The sequence below is a fragment of the Tamandua tetradactyla genome, chromosome 12 (assembly GCF_023851605.1).
Source record: "Tamandua tetradactyla isolate mTamTet1 chromosome 12, mTamTet1.pri, whole genome shotgun sequence".
In the NCBI taxonomy this organism is placed as follows: domain Eukaryota; kingdom Metazoa; phylum Chordata; class Mammalia; order Pilosa; family Myrmecophagidae; genus Tamandua; species Tamandua tetradactyla.
The window spans coordinates 55,274,105-55,297,209 of record NC_135338.1 but is presented as its reverse complement, the minus strand read 5'-3'; the positions used below and the strand labels follow the sequence as shown (position 1 = coordinate 55,297,209).

The 23,105-nt window shown below is 31.5% G+C and overlaps 1 protein-coding gene across 9 annotated transcripts in view; it reads right to left on the bottom strand.

The window, feature by feature from the left end:
- Positions 1 to 23,105, bottom strand: part of PPP4R4 (protein phosphatase 4 regulatory subunit 4) — a 190,244-nt gene that overhangs the window by 47,458 nt on the left and 119,681 nt on the right. For 8 of the 9 annotated variants that reach the window (XM_077123440.1, XM_077123432.1, XM_077123434.1 and 5 more), the window contains 12 exons: positions 21,539 to 21,660; positions 19,148 to 19,270; positions 17,903 to 18,072; positions 17,459 to 17,578; positions 15,178 to 15,255; positions 14,148 to 14,231; positions 13,385 to 13,567; positions 8,914 to 9,019; positions 7,957 to 8,104; positions 4,132 to 4,276; positions 1,869 to 1,910; positions 1,698 to 1,772 (listed from right to left, as the gene is read on the bottom strand). In XM_077123440.1, the coding sequence (XP_076979555.1) occupies positions 1,698 to 1,772; positions 1,869 to 1,910; positions 4,132 to 4,276; positions 7,957 to 8,104; positions 8,914 to 9,019; positions 13,385 to 13,567; positions 14,148 to 14,231; positions 15,178 to 15,255; positions 17,459 to 17,578; positions 17,903 to 18,072; positions 19,148 to 19,270; positions 21,539 to 21,660 (1,396 nt within the window). The remainder of the gene's footprint in view (positions 1 to 1,697; positions 1,773 to 1,868; positions 1,911 to 4,131; positions 4,277 to 7,956; positions 8,105 to 8,913; positions 9,020 to 13,384; positions 13,568 to 14,147; positions 14,232 to 15,177; positions 15,256 to 17,458; positions 17,579 to 17,902; positions 18,073 to 19,147; positions 19,271 to 21,538; positions 21,661 to 23,105) is intronic. The other variant, XM_077123436.1, reaches the window with a different exon arrangement.

Sequence of the window (23,105 nt, the reverse complement as noted above, 5' to 3'; positions counted from 1 at the left end):
AACAGATCACAAAAAAAAGAAAATTACAGTACAATGTCCCTTTTGAATACAGACACAAAATCCTCAAGAAAGTATTAGCAAACCATATCCAACAGCACATTAAAAGAATTATACACCATGATTTAGTGGGATTTATCCCAGGTATGCAAGCTGTATAACATAAGAGTATCAATTAATATAATATACCACATTAATAGAATGAAGGGGAAAAAAGCACATAAAGTTATCTCAATTGATGCAGAAAAGGCATTTGACAAAATGCAGAATCGCTTCTTGACAAAAACACTTAGAAACCTAGAGCATTTCCTCTAAACTTCCTCATCCTAGAAAGGATTTCTTTATTTTCCTAGATTTCCTCTTACCTCAATGGTGTCCTTTGGTCTCCTCAATATGATAAAGGGCATAAATGAAAAATGCAAAGCTAACATTATACTCAAGGGTGAAAGACTGAAAGGTTTCCTTCTAAGATTACGAACAAGACAAGGATGTCCATTGCCACCACTGTTACTCAACACTGTTCTAAAAGTTCTAGCCAGAGTAATTAGGCAAAAAAAGAAACAAAAGACATCCAAGAGGAAGAAGTAAAACTTCTCTATTTGCAGATGACATGATCCTAATATACAGAAATCCTGAAATATCCACAACAAAGCTATAGCACTAGCAGAAATCCAGGAAAATGGCAGGTTTTCAGTGATCAAAGTAACTTGGTATAGACAAATAGATAAACATGTAATTCAAATGTCCAGAAACAGGCACATAAATACATGAAGAATTGATTTTTTAAAAGTTGTTAAGGCAATTTAATGGAGAAAGGAAAGGATTTTTTTCAACAAATGGTGCATTTTTTCATATGAAAAAAATAAACATACAACATTAACTGGAAATGGATCCTAGACCTAAATGTATAACCTATAATATAAAATTTCTAGAAGAAAATATTGGAAAATGTCCTGAACATGAAAAAAATATCAGGAACATGAAAAAATACTGAACAAAAAAGTATAAACCATAAAAGAAAAAACGATATAGTGGACTTCTTAAAAATTAAAAACTTCTGTTCTTCCAAAACACTATTAAATAAAAGAAAAGAAAAGCAACAGTAGGAAAAAAATCCATCAAATATAAATTTGATTTAAAAAAATTATCACATTACAATAAGAAGAAAGCAGACCACACTAAAAAAAAAAGACCACACTTTCTGTGGTTGATGGAGACTATAGTAGAATAAGACATGGTGGGTAACAAAGAAGCAGGAAGAAACCTTTGGGAGAATGGAAATGTTTGGTGTCTTGAGTGTGGTGATGGTTTCATGGAAATATCAGAACTCATCATAATATACCCCTTAATAATATACAGTTAATTACACGTCAATTTTATTTCAATAAAGTCATTTTTTGTTGTTGTTGCTTTTTTTGGGTGCATGGTCTGGGAATTGAACCCTGGTTTCCCGCATGAAAGGCGAGTATTCTACCACTGAACCATCCATGCACCTGCTCAATAAAGTCATTTTTAAAGGCTATCAAATTTAGTTTTCCTTCTGGTTAATAAAAGACCAGATTTCAGAAGATAATGACTCTTCTTCAGTAATTTATGAAGAAAAATTTTAATGTAAAAGTTAAAGAAATTATTAAGTTTAATGGCAAATTCACAGTTGTATTAGTAAAAAGTACACGTGTTTGTATATAAAAACAACATACCATTTCCAAAAGAAGTAGTTCTTCTCTTTCTTTCTCTTGATCCAACAAATCTTTTTCATAATACTTTTTCTGAAACTGTTTAAAGTTTAAAATAAAATTTTGCAACATAAATGATGTTTCTGCCAATTTTTAAATACCCCTTTAATAAAAAGGTAAAAAAGGTATACTTACAGCATCCATAGACATTTCCATTCTGTCCAACTCTAACACGGTCTATAAAGAGAGTTTTCAAAATTATTCAACAGTAATTAAATTAAATGAACAAATCATTTCCAAAGAGACTCTTTTTCCAGAGGAAGGTTCAAAAAGATACTTCATTGTGAACACAATTAACAGCACTGAAATATATATATATATCTGAATATGATTAAAAGGATGAATGTTAGATTGTATATATGGTAACAAAATAAAACTTCAAAAAAAAATCCATTACACAGTGAACTCTAGGATAAACCATGAACTTTAATTAATAGTATACTTAAAATCATCAATTGTAACAAACGTTCCACACCAATGCAAGGTGTTGGTGGGGTGGTATATGGAAATTCTGTGTTCTATTCCTGATTGTTCTATAAACCCACAACTTTTCTAAGACAGAAAGAAAAAAATATCTCTCTACTATGTGGAAAACTAAATTAGGAAACCTCTAAAGTCCTTCCCAATTTTACATTGTATTATAATCAAACTCTATATGTCAATGCCAGGATCTAATTAAAATTGTTTAAGTTTTTAACCATAAGAAGAGCAAGTATAGAGGCATATTTTAAATACTAAGTACATGTAATTTAATCACTTTTTAATAACTCCCTATAAGAATCTTTTTTGAACTTTCTGAAATAAATATAGGCTTTGAAATTTATAAAACTATCAGCTAATTTTTTATGAAGCAAACTATAGTGTCATTTGGCTTAAAATCCTTAGCTCCCCTCCTAAAATTTTTGCTCATTGGGATTCTCTAGCCAACAGGCAGACTTTTCTGTAAAAGTATTCTCTGAATGTAGTATTTGTCTTTCAGAATACACCAATGTAAAACAAATTATTTTGATTAAATAATGGTCTGTCAACACAGGGCTCTGTCTTGGGGCGGGGGGTGATACTTTTTAAACTTATTCTACAGGAGTAATTCTAATGGACAAAATAAAGTACATTTATATATTCTTATGCCCAAAGCTATCAATTACAAATAAAATTTCTTAGAAACGTTATTTTTATCTTAAAATTTTTGAAAATATTATCATTTATGCCATGAAATACCCACTTTTTAAATAAAGTTATTTCCCATCTAAAAAAAATTGAATATGGTATACTACTATATTTTTATCTCAAAGGTTTATGTAGCTTACTTAGGGATTTTCATATCATATACATATCTATTTTTTGAGATTTAAATACATGACCAAATTCTGGATATTTCTGGTTATTTCAGCTGAAAAATTCTTATTTCAGTAAAATAGAATTATCTAGTTAATACTAAGTTATCAAAATATTTTTTATCAAAAAGCTTCTCATGTGATAAATAAATCATCACTTATTTATCTAAAGATAAATGATCTTTAGAAAAGAAAAATCATAGGATTCTCCTATTAAATATAAAAAATGTCATCAATGCTAAGTTATTTAAAACATTAATTTCTCTTGCTACAAATAAATGGTTAAAAAGTATGTACTCTGAAGTTGATACAGATTCACAAATCTGTGAATTAATTAATCACATTAATTTATTTCAATTTTATAAAAATAATGGCTATATATTCAGCATAAAGAGTTTCTCAAACTGGGATTATTTTAAAGGTTGATTTCACTGACCCAAATTTTTATTGTTTTAATTTCCTAACACTCCTAAATAATCCATATAAAAAGATCACATGCTGAAACAAAACACAACAAAGAAAAACCCATAAGACATCACAATACATTGTAGAAATAGGAATGTACTCAGGCATAAGAGAATTGTATCCAGTCCTGGCTCTGCAACTTACTAATATGATCTGGAGCAAATCACTTAACATTTCTGGGTCTAGAACATCTATGAAGTCAAACATATCATGAGCATCCTTTGAGGGCTAAGTTTCTATAAAATTTGACTTTCCCTATTTTACCAACAAAGCTTTACTGACCTGTACTTACCTATAAAGTTCTGGTGAATGAAATAGTCATTACTAGTTGAACAGTATCTGTGGAGCACCTAACATGTGCCAAGTCTTTCTCATGGAGCTTATATTACTGTAATCACAGTTAAATATATAAATGTCCAATAGAAATAACTTTCATATCCAGTTATAGTACACATCAACCAAATCATTTTCTAATAATATTTCTCCTAAGGAAAAAAATATCTTAATGCATTGCTATCCTATAAAGCTAAAACAGTGAAGCTATGATTAATACTACTTTATTCAGGAAATGCAAATACTGCAACAAGAGTAAAACTTACTCTTTTTACAATAGCCAGAACATCTTTATCTTTTTCTTGACACAGGAGTTTTCTCACACACATTTCTAACTGCTGAAGTAGATGCTTATCTGCAGGGATTGTCAGAGTAGATTTCACTTTGGGCAACAAGTAGCAAAGTTTCATTCTATAATAGAATAATAATAATAATAACATGCATTGAAAGAAAATTCAAGCTTTAGATCGCTTAAGTGCTCATTTATTAGTGCATCAAATATTTATGGAGCATTTACTATGTGCTAAGTATTATTTTGGGTGATGGATAACAACAGTGAGTAAAAGCAACAAAATTCTCTGCTCTCATAGAGCTTAATTTATAGTATGGTGTTGGGGAGGGAGAATAAAAAAATCAATAAAATGTATAATGAGTGAGAATAAACAAATCAGTAAAATGAATAGCGTCAAGTAATAAGGAAAAAAACAAAGTAAAGAAAGAACAAAAGAGAGCACCAGACAGAAGGGATTTCCATTTTAAATCAGGTGGTTAGAGGGGTCTTCATTGAGGAAAATAAACATCTAGGTTACAGGAAAAGGCAGAAGTATATTCAAAAATCCTATAGAAAGAGCTTGCCATCTGGGTTGCCCCAAGTTAGCAAGCTGGCCATTGTGTCAAGAACAAAATAAAGGAGAAATCCATAAAAGACACTGGAAGAGTAACAGGGCCTAGGTTGTGCAGGGCCTTGCAAAGCACTGTAATGATACTGATTTTTATCCTGAGCGCAATGAGAAACCATTGGACGGTTTTGAGCAAAGGGGTGAATTGACCAAACAACTTTTAAAAGTATCATCTAGCTAGCTACTGTGTTAAAGTTAGATTGTAGGTGGTCAAGGACAGAAGAAGGGAAACCATAGGGGAAGCTCTTGCCTTAGGCAAGATATGATGGTGGACTGAACAAGAGTGGTAGCAGTGGAGGTGGTGAGAATGATTGGATTCTGGATATATTTTGCACGTAACAGGATGTGCCAAGAGATGACAGAAAAAAAGGAGTTAAGGTTTGGGCCTAAGCAAGCAGAAAGATGAGCTGGATATTTAATAGTACAAAGGAGACTGCAGAAATAGCAAGCATGGATGAGGAAGATTAGAATTTAATTTTGGACATCCCAATTTTGGGTGCCTAGTAGATATTCAATGGAAATATCAAGTGGTAAATTGGCTCAATGAATCTGTTCTCCAGGGTAGATGTTCATGCTGGAGATATATATTCTAAAGTCTCCAACATATAAACGATATTTAAACCATGAGAGTAAAAAGACCAAGACAGTAAATGTGGTTAGAGAAGAAAAGATATGAAAGAATCTAAGGCATCACACCACAACCTACATTTGGGTGATAAGGAAGATATGAGAAGACAAAGAACACCACTGAGGTAAGAGGAAATCTAGGAAAATAAAGAAAACCCTTCTAGGAGAAAGGAGTTTAGGGGAAATGTGCTGCTCTGCAAAACTAAAACTCCACTTCTTTGCCAAGGCTGGGTGTCTGCTTTAGGGTTACTGTATTCATGCATTATTTGTGTTCTCCAGATTACTATTTTTCATTTCTATGCTCTAAACCTTGAGCCAGCTAGTCTCATTCCTGGAGTTTCCAGAAAGCTCTCCCAGCTGAGCCTTCAGTTGAGGATTCTTTATAACTACACCAAAACTTGTTTTTTATTCTACCAAAAAGGGCAAAAGCTCCTCTTCTAGAATTGTTAGCACTGTAAATAGCAATAATAACTTCAATCTCATTCAGAGCTCACCATGGATACTGCTAAGCCCACTGATGCTTTCTCTAATATTAAGGGGTGCCAATCCTCCCAAAGTCAAATTATTTCATTTCTGGCCACTGAGGAACCAGCTCCTTTGAATACAATAGTATTTTTCCTATATCCTAGACTTGATATAGTTTAAGTTCAGTAAACTTAAATTCTACACATTCACTTGAAGAAAACTAAAAACACAACAGTCGATGCATATTCCATGCTTTATAGCCCAAGGCAAGTTTAGAAAACAGAAGCTACACAAGCCATAGCAATGATTTATTTCCGTAAGAACCCTGGGACCAAGAGATTATAAGAACTTACAAGTAAACTGAGTTCTTAATGTCATTATCTCAAGCATTTATTCCTCAGAATATCCTATAAATTAGGTATTAAGGAAACCAAGGCATAGAAAGATTTTGTAGCTAGCCCAAAGACACACAGCTCAGGCAGTGTGGCTCCAGAGACTGTCCCTTGACTATGATGACTTTCATTCTATCTGCACATCCCTGTAGTGGTGGGCAAGGGTTATTAGTATTCAGAGTTCAGTTAGCATTTGTATTGCTGGACCCACTTCTTTGGCTGGGAAAGGCAGGACAGTAGAAACCAAAACAAATTGCTACACAATGATCTCCTTAAAAAAAATCACCAAAATTCACGAATTTTGGTTATTCATTTAATTATTGACTTGGCAGACTGCTTTCTCATAAAATCAATACTATGCTATTAGTCACATTCATTAAATAAAGATGATTTCATTTCCTTTTAAATAATTTTTGTCAAATGCTTGACAGTTGATAATTCACCACACTGGAAGCTGCTTTTCTAGAATCACAACTTCAATTTTTTAAATGTTAACAATATGGTGAAATACATTAGTTGGTTAGCAAGGGCTAAAGTCTTAAGAATTATCAACAGTTTCTTTTAAATTTACTTTAAATTTCAAGTCAAGGAAACCCCATCCCTCTTTATATATCACAGATAAGATGCATTGGGATTTTTATGAAACAAAAACAAAATAATGAAGCCAATGCAGTTGTGCTTCCTGTATTTTAATAACTAAAAACAAAACAAAACTCACCTCTAATTTGTTCCCCTTAGATAATGCTCATGAAATTCTTAGGTTTAATTTTTCATTATCTTTTGACAATTCTTCTTGATATATTTTCACTCAACAAAACTTAATCTATGCTAACCTACTACCTTGCCAACTTTTCATGTTAAAAAGTATAATGTTTTATATGTTGCTTGCAATTAATGTCAGTTATTTATAAAAGATGCACATATTTCACACATCATAAAAGTAAGTGCTGACAGCATGAAAATTTATCAGGGAGTTCTGCAGTTTTGTTTAGGGAACCTTTTGGCAATGAATGTCCTCTGTTTTTCTTACAGATCTGAGTTCCTCCAGTTCAGAACAGAGTCACAGAGCTTAAAACACAATAATCTAGGCATAAGGATTTAAAATTCTCTTCAAACCATTATGCAATACATAACTCATTAAAAACAAAATGTTTATTTTTGGAGGGGAAAAAAACAAAATTTATTCATTATTTTTTTTAATTTCCAAGCAAGCTATTTTCAGGCTGTTTCATTTAAATTAACATGTAATCCAATTAACGTTTACTAGATTTCAAAAATGTAGGGCAACTGAACATAAGAAAAAGCCAAACAAAGTCTTCAACGTGGCCCTACTTTAATCAACAAATACGTCCCTAAAAAAGGAGCAAATGCTCTCTGTCTGAGTCAACTTTGAAGTGACAAGGCTGATGACTCTTTTAATTTTAGATGATAATGTAAACTTTTTGGTAACAATGTATATATCTAATTGGAAGAACAAGCTTGCCAGACTGGCTTAGATGTATTGCTCTCTCAATCCAATCCAATCCAATAAAAGATTTCAGACAATGTGGAAATATTATACCTACAAGTCCTGTTCATACCTATTAATCAAGACTACTTAGAATTCCAAAGAAAATATAAATTTTTCACATGATTTTTGAGCATATTCACTCTCATAGATATGTAAGAAATACAATGTTTTAAGTATTTTCTTGCACTGGTACCATACCTCACATTTGCTACTGGATCATGTGTCAATTCAATAGTAGGCAGAAAGAAGTATTTACAGAAAAATGATTTGGAAAATATCTCTATAATAAATTCACAGGTATCCAAAAATCGAAGTCTATTCCAGTAACTTTTTCCTTGGCCCAGTTCTAAAAACGACAACAAAAATTGTTATGAATTTAATTTCTTCTACATGAAATTACATGTGACATGAAATTGCATGTGACAAAATCAGACACACAAAATCCATGAAAGTTTCTACAGACCCACAATTTGTTTAGCAACTACAAAGAGATAAGAGAAAAAAACAAATTATACATTATATATTCCAGATTTGGAGACCCACAAATTACTGATACCTGTAAATAGTCAAAGCAAGTATGCAATAACTAATTCACTAGATATATATATACAGATGTGTGCCACTAGAATAATTTAATGAAAGTTTTTTTGCTTTGATTTTAGTCCTTAATGAATTAAAATAAATTTGTATTTGTTAATTGACAGCTTCTTTAAGATAATAGTGTATATTAACATCTATATTCAAGGAAAACGTTATCCCTAATTCTGTTAATTCTGTAAACATTCTAAACAGAAACAATATAAACAATTAGATTCATGGACAATCTATTTACATGTTAGTCCCAAATGCTATTTTATCAGGGTAGAAGCTGGGCTTTCAACATAAGTAATAATACTGTAATTTCTCAAGTATAGAGATTCACAACAGAATGCCCACAGTAATTATTACTTTTGTTCCTCACAGATCTGATCCTTTCATAAAGATAAGTAAAATAAACATAATCAACCCATAAAACTCAAAAAAATAAAACACGCACTAGATATTTACCAACATTAGCATAATTACTCATGGCAAAATTAAACACAATGTAAGTCACATCTAAGGCCAACTAGTTTGCTTTCTTTTTTTAAAAAACAAGAGACGATGATTACTTACGTTCAATTAATTTTTGAATGACCTCATGTCTCTGTTCTAGTTTACGATTATAACGCAGAAAAATGCATAGGGTTCGTGATGCTGCCTTTTGGACAGGTAAGACATTCTTAAAGAAATAAATAAGAAAGAATTAATTTAGCCTAATAGTATACATTCTGTATAATTTGGTCCCAATTTCAAATTATTGGCTAGAAGTAAGCGCAGTGATCCACTGCCTCTCAAATCATTGCTTGACAGTCCTCTGGAAGTCTCTCTATAATTTCATGTTAATATCACTCAGGAAAAATAAACTAATACACCACATTAAAAATTTAGTTTAATTTGGCACAGTTATTTCCAAATCATCCAGACTTAATTTATATGTGAATCTCAGTTCCATACCACTTCATCTTGAGTGCAATCCACGTCAAATACACCTCAACCGCCCATTCATAGTCATTCTCTGGACCTTGTCACTCATTCATTCAACAAGCATTTGTTTTATCATACCATGCATCAGGTACATTCCCCAAACTTGTGCCATTTCTAAAATGTAAATCCAAAGATCACATGCTCAGGTATACTTGTTAATCTTTCTGGCTTAATTACTCTTCAATATCAGTGCATTCATTGAGATCTTAGTCCATGATACAGATAATTAAAATCCATGGGGAATCACATTAATCACGCTTACAGCATTCTAAACTCCTTTGTCCTTTGAACTTCAGTTACACAACTGCAGCAGGCAGAACTTCAATTTTAAATGAATTAAACCATCAACTTTCACCATGTTTGATTTTAAACCATGTATTACAGAAAATTCTCTCAACCAGGTAAATTGGCTCCAGTATAAATTCATGTTCATCATCTTGACTTGTAACATTCAATACTGATGATTCAGACTATTATACTGAGGATCCTTGAAATTCACATAGAATGAAATTTCACATTGCTGAGACAGTACTGCCTGCTACCTTCAATCATATTTTATACAAGTTATTTTCATTCTGTTGGGTACTATCTTTGTAGCGTTTTAATTTGTTGACTGTAAAAATACGATATTCACTATTATTTAAAACAGAAAGTTTATAAAAATGTACATATCAAAAGAAAAATCACTGGGCTTAATAAAATGAATTTTTAATAAACGGTGAACTAAATAAAAGTAGGTTATACTTTTCTTTCATTTTGTGTATAATAAAAGAAATTTTAAATGCATATAGGTGAGTTATATGAGTATATGTATATTTTATACCTTATAGTAATAAAATATATATATATATATTATACCTTATAAGGTAAGTCATTTTGGGGGTCAGAAATCAAGAATGCTAGCAAAGAAAAATAGAACAATGTCAAAAGGACATAAAAACTAGCTTGAAGAAGTTGTGATAATCTGAGCACAAAGAATAATGACAGCAATTAAAACATTATTTAATATAAAAAAATTAGCCCATAATGATTCTAAAAGAGAGACAACCAAAAATAAAACTCATTTGTCACCACTGGAAGTGACTATTGCATCTCTTGAGTCTGAAAATTGATAATCAGAGGGAAAGAATGAAGAATTTGTTGTCTTTCCATTAGGTAGTGTATTTTAAGGTTATCAAATAACCCAAGTAGATGAAGGAAAACACTTTTTCACAGAAGGATTCCTTCAAAAATATAGAAGAAATGATAAAATTTTTAAAAATCACTTTTTGCAAGCTCTAATGAAATAACTGAATCAGATAAGTATCATCAATGGATACTAAAACTAATGGGCAAAAGGTTGATGGGAAACTGCATATCCGGAGTATTGAAGTATCACTTGCAGATATGCTGACCACAAGAAGAGAAAACATAATTTTGCAATGGAAGAACAGGGCTGTCACCACCACACATCCACTCTTGGCTCACTTATAGTGTGGTAATTCTCCTAATATGAGGCAGTATGAAATACACAGCAGCATTTATGAAGAGTTCTTGCCAAAAATGTATAACCTAAATCTAAGCAAGCCTTTAGCTCTAATTTCAAGTTCTAATTTCAAGCTCTAATTACAAGAAATATAGGAGATAGATGAACAAGTTAACACCAGGAAGAAGCAATCTGATAAATACTGAAGCTGAAATACTCTACAGCTAAACCAAACCTCTTTAACAAATCAGTATCACAAAAATTTGGTGGTTGGGAGTGGGCAGGGGAACTGTACTAGATTAAAAGAGAACTAAGAGATGTAACAACAAAGATCTTAATTGGATCCTGTATGGAATAAAACAACCATAAAAGACATTTATAACTGGTAAAATTTAAAGACAGACTAGATATTAAATTATTAAAGAATAACTGCTAAGTTAAAATGTAATAACTATATTGTAGTTATATAGGAAATGCCCTTATTTTTTAGAGATGAAAAGTGGAACACTTAAAGATAAAATATAATGATATCTACAATTTAAAATACTAAAGCATAATGGGAAAAAGTAAACATGGCAAAATGTTAACAGCTGTGAAATCTAGGTGATGGGGATATAGGTGTTCATTACAGTATTTTCTCTATCTTTAAAAAGTTTTATAACACAGTTCACTCCCTCACTTTAGTCAAGCCTCTGAATAAAGTATATTTGGTCGGCGTGGTTTTTTCCCTAACAGATACATTCACACCAGCATCCTACTACCCTTCATCATTTTTTCCCCTCTACCTGCTTTATAGTTCTTCATTGCACTTTCAACCTGACATATTATATACTTATGTTTATTTATTGCCTATCTCTAGTAGAATGTAAACTCTACAAAAATAGGAACTTTGTCTCATTTGTTCAATATTATATTCCTAACTGGAATGGTACTTGGCAAGTAGTAAGCACTCAATGAAATTGTTGATTGAATGAATGAATGAGTGAATAATACAAGACCATTAAGTATGGAACTAAAACTATAGCTCTTTCTTTTCTCCAGAGAACACTGAAACAAATATGTGTCTTCTTTGATTGTGACAAATGTATTACCATAATCCTATATATCCTTTTAGTATAGAATTAATTCCTTATAAAAGGAAAAGTTAAACAAATCTATCAGGCATATAAGTATTTTTTTACACTCTGTCATAAATCATTTCTCTTTTTTTATAACATAAGCTAAGAATTCAGAATAATTATGCATTCATGTCTTCCTAAACACAAACATACCTACTTAGTAATTAGGTTGAGACAAACAATTAAGAGCAAACTTCATAGCACATACCATATTTTAAAAAATCTTCACTAAATATGTCACTCCCACCATCACCACTTTTAGAATATAAGCTCCTTTAAAGCAAGATTCTGTCTGTTTTGGTCACTCTTATATCCCCAGCTATTAGAACAGTGCCTGACACGTAGCAAGCACTCAAATCATTTTGAATAAAATTAATTAATACATTATGCTCAAGTTTATGTGAAATGTCCTAAGTTGTATATTCATGCTACTGAATGTAAAACTGATAATGATGTTATTGTTGTCAAAATCAGTTTAAAAAATTGTTACACCTACACTGTAAGCTTAAATCTCTAGACTTTGCTTTGATACACAAAATAAACTTCTAGAGAAGTATCAGGTCATAAAATATGTGCCTCATTTTTTTTAACTTAAGTTGTAAATGACACCAATAATTTCATTTTATTCCTCTTTTTTAATCTTTGATATGAAAACAGCTTTTGGGTTTTTAAATTGCTTGCTAGAATTCATTCTCTCTCTTCAGTTGAAAACAGTGAAAATTAAAATACTTTTTAACAGCTTCTAAAATGTAAACATTATGTGGAACATTTTATACTTCAACAACGGTAGTAGAATGCTACCTTAAATGAACATTGAATGGTGGGTTAAATAATATCCTGAAAATCTGAGGGGAAAAGACAACTAGCTCTATGTTGAGGTTTGTGTGCAGCCCTGCTTTGAGATGATCAAGCCTATTGAGAGTCTTTTTTTAACTTTTGACTCCAATTATAAGGTTATCCAAAGTAGAGCATCCATGTTTTTGGTATAAACTGTATCTGTTACATAGCCACTTTTTAGGTACTAAAAAGAAAAAATTCCCAAATATTATTAAAGATCTTTAAGGGATACCTTAATAACATAGCATATCTGCAGTGAGGCACTAAGACCATGGATGTATAAAAAGTGTACATTGGAGCAGAAGGTACTTTGGAGGTTGAAATCACTAACTGCTCTCAATCTTCCTCTTGAGAAGAACAATATAATGTGAGTCTATATCCACTGCCTTGGGTAGTATATAAATGCAAGGCAAGTGAGTGTAAGTATCACCTGCTCATTCCTCTCTCTAGCTAGGCAGAAGACCATAGAACTAGTTGGAGAAGCAAAGGGAAACGTGAGTTTCCTCCTTGGGGATGTGGGAGATAACATCAACCTGGGCAGAAAGGAATAAACTGAATTTGTGGCACTATTTTGAGAACGTGAAGAATTTTGGTAATTCCAAAATCAACCATAAGCTCAAAAGAATTTTTAAAGTCTCACATTTGACATCATGATTGTGAACATTCTTTGTAAAAACCGATAATAAATCTGATCACTTGATATGATTTGTGGCAGACAGGCAAATTTCTGTAAGAGCTTCTCATGAGTCCTCCATTTTAAAGAGGTTGCAGCCCGTTGCTCAGCAGCTGTGAGTGCTGGAATCAGGTCAGGCAGAGCTGATAACTGAAAAAGAAAACACATCAAAAGAATTGATGAAACTAAATAAATTAAATGCAGCCTTCAGTCTTACAATGCAGTAATACACTGGAGGAGGGAGGATATCTCAGTTATCTGAGGGAAATAATTATCTGGTGAAATCAGATATCCACAAATAAAATTTATGGTTACTTGAAATCAAATTTCAGAATAGAGACTGAAACTAATTATTCTTTTGTCAGACTGATTATAAGAGCAACGCTTCTAAGTTTAAAGTTTCTATATATTATTGTGAGCAAGCTTTGATCTTCTAAATTCCTATCTTCTGTCCTCACTATTTGTTGTTCTTAGAATAATCTTTATTGCTAATGAAAACTAGAAATATGAAAATAAACTGCAAGGAGATAAATAATAAACATGTCAATATAAGAATTATAGAAGAAAATCAAGTTGTTAAAACTCCAACAGATATAGCAAGCAACTACTACATGGCAAGCAGTATTTTCAGTGTTTTCCATACAGTCTTTCATTGACTTCTCACAACCACCCTGTAAAGTAATATACTACTTATAAAATTCAGAATTTTCTTTTGATAGATGGTATTTACCTTATTTTCTTGCACACTGCTTTCTCCACCAGTAGACATAAGTTCCAAAATTTCTGGAAGATGATCTATAAGAGCATCTAGTACCTTTTAACAGAGATATTAAAATGATCACTATATCTTTCTAATAAATTAGTACATTCATCCATCTTTTCACATGTCAATTTTATAATGAAATAGCTTTATTTAACAAACAACATTTGGGGATTCTATTTTATTACTCTGCTATCTTCTTTATGCAATGTTACAGAAATACAGTCAATTGCTACCCAACTCTGAAAAGGGATCAGTATATCTGCCGCTTGATATTGTTCAAATACTCTAATCTGAGACAGCTTCTCCTACCCAACCAACATGTTCAAAAACTGCCTCCCAACTTTTGAAAGACTGTTTAAATCAGATAGTACCCTCAGTGATATCTAAATATTGATGAGTTGAGTTGTTTCACGCTAGTTAGGAGAATGGGATATATTAAACATAGCTTCAAAATTAAATATTTAAAGGTCTTCACAAGTATAGACTAGATGGTAATATGATTCCCTAACAATCCTGAGGGGAAAAATATAAAATGTGATATAATATATGATTATAATCATGTAAAATAAATTAAAACTCTCATATAGAAAAAAATAGAAGAATGGAAAAATATATCAAAATAGTAACAGTAACTGGAACAAAGGGTGCTCTTTTGCCTGCCTACTTTTCATTTCCAAAGTATATTTGTTTATTAAGGAAAATTTTGGAAATAAAGAAAAGTAGGCAGGCAAAAGAGCACCCTTTGTTCCAGTTACTGTTACTATTGTGGTATATTTTTCCATTCTTCTATAAATATATAAACCTAATTTTAAAAAAGATTTTCACAATTTCCAGTCTATGGTTCAATGGTACATTGATCTGAAGTTTCTGGGGTTAATCAGTGGAAAGAGCTCATATAATTCCAAAGAAATAAAAATAAATAAAGAAAAAAGGCTTTGATACATTCATTCAGAAGTAACATAAAAGAAGTACAAGCCAAAGAGTAAAAAGATATTACCTCCAGTGATTCATCTTGTAATAGTGTTATTAGTTCTTTATGTATTAAATATACTCCAGAATTCAGAAGTTTAGACACCTAAAATGCAGCAATAAAGTCTCTCAGAGTTGAGATTACTAGATATATAAGGGTTATAGTAATAATTTTAAAAATACATAACTGTTAGATACTTCTTATAAGATTAAAACTAGGTTACAGCATAAATTAAAGATAGAATTCTAGAAAAATAAATAGCATATATGACCAGCTTTTTAGTCTACAGCGTAAGGTGACAGAGTGTGTAGACATGTGAAGGTGGGAAAGTGAAGAAGGATAGGATTTACCAAACTGTCACATCAAAGCAATAATACATTCATGGATGCCTCCACCTCAGATTTTAAAGACTCAGAGCAGCCAGAAGGGTCTTAAAGGATATCCCAGGCATAGAGTATTCTCATCCCAATTCAGAGCTTCCTAGAGAGGACAAGTTCCCTGAAGGCCTACAATGATCTTGGAGTAGTAATAATTTCAAAGCGAGTAAAATAAGTTTCATTTTCCACATCAGAGATTTTAATCAGTTTGAGAGGAGATGAGAGATTATATACTGATCTAGCAATTCTGTGAAAATAGAGCTTTTTTTTGCCTCCAGAACCCACAATAGAGGAATCACCAGTATCTACTTCACCTTTAGTTATTTTTACATACTGGGGCTTCTGAGTAAGATTTTATTGGGGGAAAAAAAAACGATTCCTGGGTAAAGAAAGAGGTTTTAAACTCTGCTCTACAGGGTTGTTTTTGACTTGCTGAAATTATTTTCAGAATGTTATTTTTCTGAAAAACAAGAAAAAAGTTAGAACATAGTAATTATCAGCATCTAGCAATAACATTGTTAGGAAAATTTAAAGCCATTAGAGGATTTTCATTATTTAAAAGGACAAACTTAGACTAGGCTTTCCTTTTATGAAGTAAGGCATTATCTTAGTCTACTTGTATGACATGATTGTGAGACTATGTAAACTAGACACCTAACAGCTAGATCAATGGTTGACAAACTCATTCCTACCATGAGATATTTTTATATACATGTTCCAATATATTATTCATATGGTGCTAACATATTATATACATTATAAAACATAAACAAAAATGAAATATTAAAGGAATGACAAAAATAAGCATAAATAGAAACACTAATATTGCATTCCCAGACTCTAATCTTGTGCAAACCTCTCTGGAGACAACTGATCTAGACAAATACATGTGTAACAGGGTAACCAAGCCTAAATGCCAGCTTAATGTAGCTTGGAGGGGAACATTCCATTCAGCTGGCCAGTGCCCTCTGCCTCATGACTCTTCCTCCAAGGGCAGGATTTCTATTTACAAAGATGATTTAATTTTACAACAATGAAATTATTTTAATTACACCATTGAAAGGAAATATTTCCTACAGTTTAAACAATGAACATATATTTCAAGCATGAGAAGAAAATAACACCTTTTCAAAGAAGCAAAGATTATGACCCAACAGCAAAAAGAATCTTAAGTAACATTTATAATGATGCTATGGAGATCTTGTACTTTCCGCTAACATAAGAATACTTTGATTTGGGAACACAGTAAATGGAAGGGAATGATATTGTTATTGCGAATAAAGAAATATTATAACACTTATAAAGAAAGGAAATATTTTATTATGCCACTTATAGATTTTTATTTGATATTTTTGAAGTTGACAAGTTACAGCTTATACACGTTTCCTACACGTATAGCATAAACATGCTCATTGTTATCATTCAAGACATATGGCCCAAATTTCAACATCAAAGAGTTATTAAAAAGTTAATTACATTCATGATAAAATTTTAAACTCAGTTTTGCTTTTATTAATAGGGAATTGTAATAGCTGAATCTAACAACTTTGCTTATATAATATAATCCATTTGCTGTAAAAATGACAAATTTAATTATTTGTCACTTTTCCGCTTGTTCTCAAGTTCTTAAATTTAACCACAAATTTAAATATAAATGTTATAACATAAAAATTTAAAGTAAGCACATATTAAAGATATACTGAATAAATGGATTAATAAACAAAAAAATTAATATAATGTACTATTTAAATGAATTCTGCAAACACACTAAGAAAAGAACAGAATTATGAAAGTTGAAAATAAGATTTAGGAATAGAATCTATAAGTGACACAGAGCCTATATCTTATAAAATCTGTGAACAGAACTTAACAAAATATCAAAATTTCATCTAGTACACAAACGTAAAATGATATCAATTCTAAACACTTACTTCATAAAAGCAAATAGCAATAGTATATCTGACTGGTACTTCAGGGTCATGACAAAAGCAGAAGAATGTAGAATAGAGTTCCATGTGGAAGTTTTTGGGATCAACAAAAACAATCATAGCCTGGTGGAGGTGGGAGGGAGAAGATGAGTGAGAAGGAAAGAAAAATATGTATCAATGGCCTAATATTATAATCATTTCACTTAAATTGAAATCATGGCCTCAGAACCACAATTTAATTATAAATCACATTTGGAAGATCCAAATGCATGCATGTAATTCTGATTTTACCATAACTTCCACAAATATTTACTGAATATATCATTACATAGCAGAGGTAATGCTAGCAGCAAATGTCAAATACGGCAATTTTTTAATGCTATCTATTCACATATTTGAAAAGTTATACTCAAAATGCTTAGTTAATAGAAATATATCATTTATTACCGGAAAGTTATAAGCACAATTCTTCCGTACTGAAATATATTTCTTCTCTTGCTCTAGGATTTGGGGTGGAATCTGGTTTTCATTGTGTCCATTTTCTTGTTGCAAACCCAATGTACAAAGTTTCTTATAAAACTCCAAAAATCTCAAGTGTTGATCTGGAGTAAAAATACCTAAAACAAATGTAAAAACTATGCTCAACATTTCAGTCAAAAACAACAATTAAAAAGAGAAAAACAAAGTAAAATCAAAAAGCATTTAGAACCAAATATTTAAATATTTAAGTAATATTTAAACCAACTATTTAAATAAATGGTTGCATACCATTTATCATAAATAAAAGCAACAAGAAAGAAAGAATAACTATCATGAGGAATTCTAATGGGTCACATTGTTTTACCATAATTTAATGTTAATAACATTTTTATTTTAATAGTATAAACTATGTAATGGAGGAATTATGCCTGCATTAATTCATGCAGCATGTGTCAAAGTGTAGACAACTAATAAGTCCCTATCATAATAATATTGTGGCCATTATGCACATTGCTATTTACTTATGGCAGATATTCTAAAACTGCCTGCAGAAAAGACACATAGGAGTCTACATGAAAGAAACTTAAAACCTGAGTTTGAAAGATGGCAAAGTGAATTAAAAATGTTTTTGATAAACAGACTGGTTCCACATCCATTAGTTCTCTTAGGGAGCTGGGAACTCTATTACATACTATAGTATTCTTTTAAAAAGTCTGCTAAAGGTCTACAAATCATATAAAGAAAAAAAAACTGTACTTTATGGCTGTAAAGAATTAATGTCTACATTATTTTAATAAGCTAAGAAATTAATATGTTCAAAATGCCAAGAGTTACAATATTAAACTATATTCTAAGTTTGTCTTCTCACAGGATATATTAAAAATTCTACAAATGGTTAATAAGGGTATATTTACTAAGCACTAACAGATAATACACCTGAAATTCTATTATAGCATACCAGCACATAAATATAAAAAATTCAAAGTTTCAAGAGCCATACCTACTTTACTCTGTTATTGTTCCTTCAACTAGGTTCTATTAATGAAAAAGTCATCCTTAAATATATTCTAAATTATGGTATCAAAATTCTAAGATCGCTTAAGAGTTTACACATATAACAGATAGGTTTTAGGACCAAAAAGCTGAAGTTAAGTTGCTAATATCAAAAGGAAAAATTATCTTTAGCACTGAAATTCACAGGATATATCATACCATATAGTCCATGACATAGTTTTCCTAAATGGAAAGATAAGGAAATAAGAATTGATTCATCTGCTTTGAAAGATTTTTCACAAAATGATTTCACTAAGGGAAGTATAGTTTGACTTCTGTCATCTGGAAAACAAAAAAAAAACAAAAAACACTTTACAACCAGTTGTTCACACTGCACACACGGAAATTAATACACATACACAAATTCAAACAGAAAAATATTATGTTAGATTCATAACAAGAGAAAATATGTGAAAATGATCATGGTAATGAGAGGAAGAAGGTGGTGAAAGGAGGGCTGAAATTATCAAACACTTTAATGTCAGGCTGAGGGATTTGGACTTTTACTGTAAGTCGCAGGAAATAAAATAAAAAGAGTAATTACACATTAAAAGGCTAGGATAATTGAGGTTTTGTGTCTAAATAACTAAAAGAATTCTAATACCATTAAAATAAATAGGTGAGCAGCAGGCACAGGAAACTTTTCTTATTCTCTTTTACATATATCTCATTACATGCTGCAGTTTAAGCCCATTTTGTCATTTCATTTTATATTGAAATTAAGCAAGCTTATTACATGGACTGTATATTGAATTCCTTTACTCTTACTTCTTAGATTCTTTTCAATGATAAAGTTAGCCAAATCTTTTTCTTCTGCTTAGGTCATAAATTTTTGAGAAACTAATGATATTTGTCTATTCTAAATGCCTTCCAAATTGCCCACATTTCTCATAAACTTTCAGAAATGAATCAGTACTTTATTAAGGGTCTGACATACTAAATAAGATGCTGTAATGAGCTTATTTGTATTATTACTGTTCTTATCAATTTCAGGACCATATCTACTGGTTATTACTAAAAGACATTTACTCAAAAAACATTTATTGATTTTTTTATGGAACAAACATTCTACTAAGTAACACAAGTAGAAAGATGAATGGAGAATGGTCTCTGAACTTGAGAGACTCAAGGAAGCCAAACACAGACAAAAAATATTATAAGACAATGTAATCACTGTTTTAATAGTTGTATGTACAAGGCCAAAGTCTGCAAATTTTTTCTGTATATGGCCAGAAGGCAAATACTTTAGAATTTGCAGGCTATACACGTATCTGTCACAACTCCTCAACTCTGCCATTTTAACACAAAAAAAGCCACAGGCAATATATAAGTAAATGAGCATGGCAATATTCCAATAAATCTTTATTTACAAAACTGGCAGCAGGTCAGATTTGGGTATAGGCTACAGTTTGCCAACCCTTGGTTTAAGGTATCTGGAAAGGTGTCAGAGAGGAAATTGTATATGAACAAGGCGCTGAAGGAAGAGAAGGAGTTGAGGAAAGGAAACAGTAGGAAGAGAATGTGGAAAGGCTAGAGCTGTGAAAGAATGTATCATGTTGAAATAATGGTTAAGTGTGGCTGGAGCATAAGATAAGAGAAGTGAGAAAGAATTATAGGAAAAAAAGTCAAGAATGCAGTTTAGGTCCAGATCTGTAATGCCAGCATGGTAGGGTAGTAAGAGGAAAGAAATCAAAGATGATCTCAAGGTTTCTAATTTGGATACCTGGGTATCCCATTATTAGGGACAAGGCAATTCATTCATTTACTTATCATGCATTGTAGGTTTTAGTCCTCTGGTTCATCATACTGCCTAAATATTTATTCTGTAATTAATTAATTAATTACAATAATTAGTTGCCCACATTGCAATAATCTTCAAGAGGCTAGCTCTCCTAGTGCGGACAAAATGTTTTTAATCCAAATACATATATCCTAGAATTACCCAATTAAGCTTTGTACCTAAGTATTTGACATTTATCTCTCCAAATTGTACCTTATCAAAATGACTAATGTTCACTGATAAACTAATGCCCAGCATTAGTCAAAAGTCATATACCCAGTAAAGCAGTTAATTGTTTCTGTGATTTGATTTGCACAACCTTAAAAAATGCTTCCTTACTCTCCCCCATTCAGTTACTCCATCCCAAATTTCTTCCCACTATGGCCGTGAGATTTCTAGCATTAAAATACTAAGGAGAGGAAACTTATTTAGGCAGTGTTTTAGTTAGGCTCTGTTTAAGGGTCAACTGTTTAAGCAAGCTAAAGGCTAACTGTCAAGCCAAATTCTTAGTTCTATACACCAGTGAGTTAAAGTCTGATGAGAGAAAAGAGAAAGGTATGGAATATTGGACAAACACAGGGTGCCATGGAGGTAAAAATGGCAGTAGAGAAGGCACCAAAAGAGAAAAAAGGACTATAAAGAGAGAGAAAGAGATGCTTAACATTTATCACATAAAATGTAACTTAAGAAGTTCTACTTTGCATCTGTGGCACATAACATTTGGGAAAACACTGCTTTCAGTAGTGAAGATGTGTCCACAGAAGATTTACCTGTATCAAATATGTCAAGCAGATTAACCAAAGTTTCAAAAGCTGCAAGCCGCACGCTGTTACCTTCATCCCTAAAGAGTTCTACTAATTCAGGCAGCACCACACTTTTTGTAAGTTCTGTCCTGTACAATAAGCAACAGAAGAAAATAAATCAAATCAATAAACTTATAGCAAGGACCAACTATGAACAAGTCACTGGGCCAGGTGCTGCAAAAAAATAAGAAAAAACAAAAACATTGTTCCAGCAGTTTGCAATCTGGTTGAGAAAACATGACCTAAATATAAGAAACATTCATAGTAATTTCATAATTATTTAAATTAGCTTACTTTCCCCAGTATAATATTGTAAACTTCAGAGATCTTAATGACTAGGAGTTTATATTAAACTTTATACACCATAAAATAGTTTTCCATTTTAAGCAAATTTAGCAAATGACATGGACTGATAAGAGAAACAGCAGTAATTGTATAAAGCCAAACAAACTTTGATACAGATTTCAGGGAATAAATTATTTTTCATTCACCTAAAACATGGCATTACAATAAACTAATTTCTATATAGTAGAATGACATGACACTAGCTATCTCCCCTAAAATAATGAATCACAATATCAGTATTTGTAGGTAAAATATAATATAACACAAGCGCAAATGGTTCTTATTCAACACTCAGTTTATTTCTGCTTATTCATCATGAGATTATGTCATCACAATGACATATTCTGATAAAGGCAAGGCTTAGGATGTGGCCAGCTTTTTTTGGCACAAAATGGAAGATGGCATGAATTGTAAATTGTATATCACATATTGAGGTGTCTAAGAAAATTCGTAAGAATTGCAGAAAACCTAAAAATTCCAAGAACAAAGTCTCTAAGTTATCTCTATCAAGTAGAACTTACTGGTAGGATGGAAATGTTCTATAATCTGTGCTGCCCAATATGATAAACATGTCTGACTAGCACAACTCTAAAACGACCTCAAATTGCAGTTACTATAAGGCAAAAAAAATGTTTTTTTTTTTGAGAGATTAACCTAGATCATACAGATACAGATATCGGTATTACCAGTAGCTTATACATATTCACCAAACATGGGAGATGGATAGCAGAGGTAAAGAAGTTAAAAAGAGAGTACACTTTCTGGTCCAAGATCATAAAAATTTATTTCATATAAATTTTCCTCAGAATATTTTTGTGTGCTCATTAAAATCGTTGAATTAATTTACAATAAAAAAAAACCTTAAGATAAAGAATCTCAAATCCATTTATAAGGCAGACATTTCCATTCAATCTTTAAACAGTATTTATTTTTCCTAAAAGTGTAACAGTAATGCAAATTCAACTTATCTCTGTGTATTAAAAAAATAATCATATGTAATAACTCTTTAAGAGTCGTAGAATGTTTTCCTAATGTTGAAGATAGAGTAAATAAATCAAATCTTCATTTTGTATTAGTTTAGAGCTATGCACCCTAGAAAAATATATTCTTAAACACATTGCTGTGGTGTGAACCCATTGTAAGTAGGGACTTTTGAGGTGATTACTTCAGTTCAGGTGTGGCCCAACTA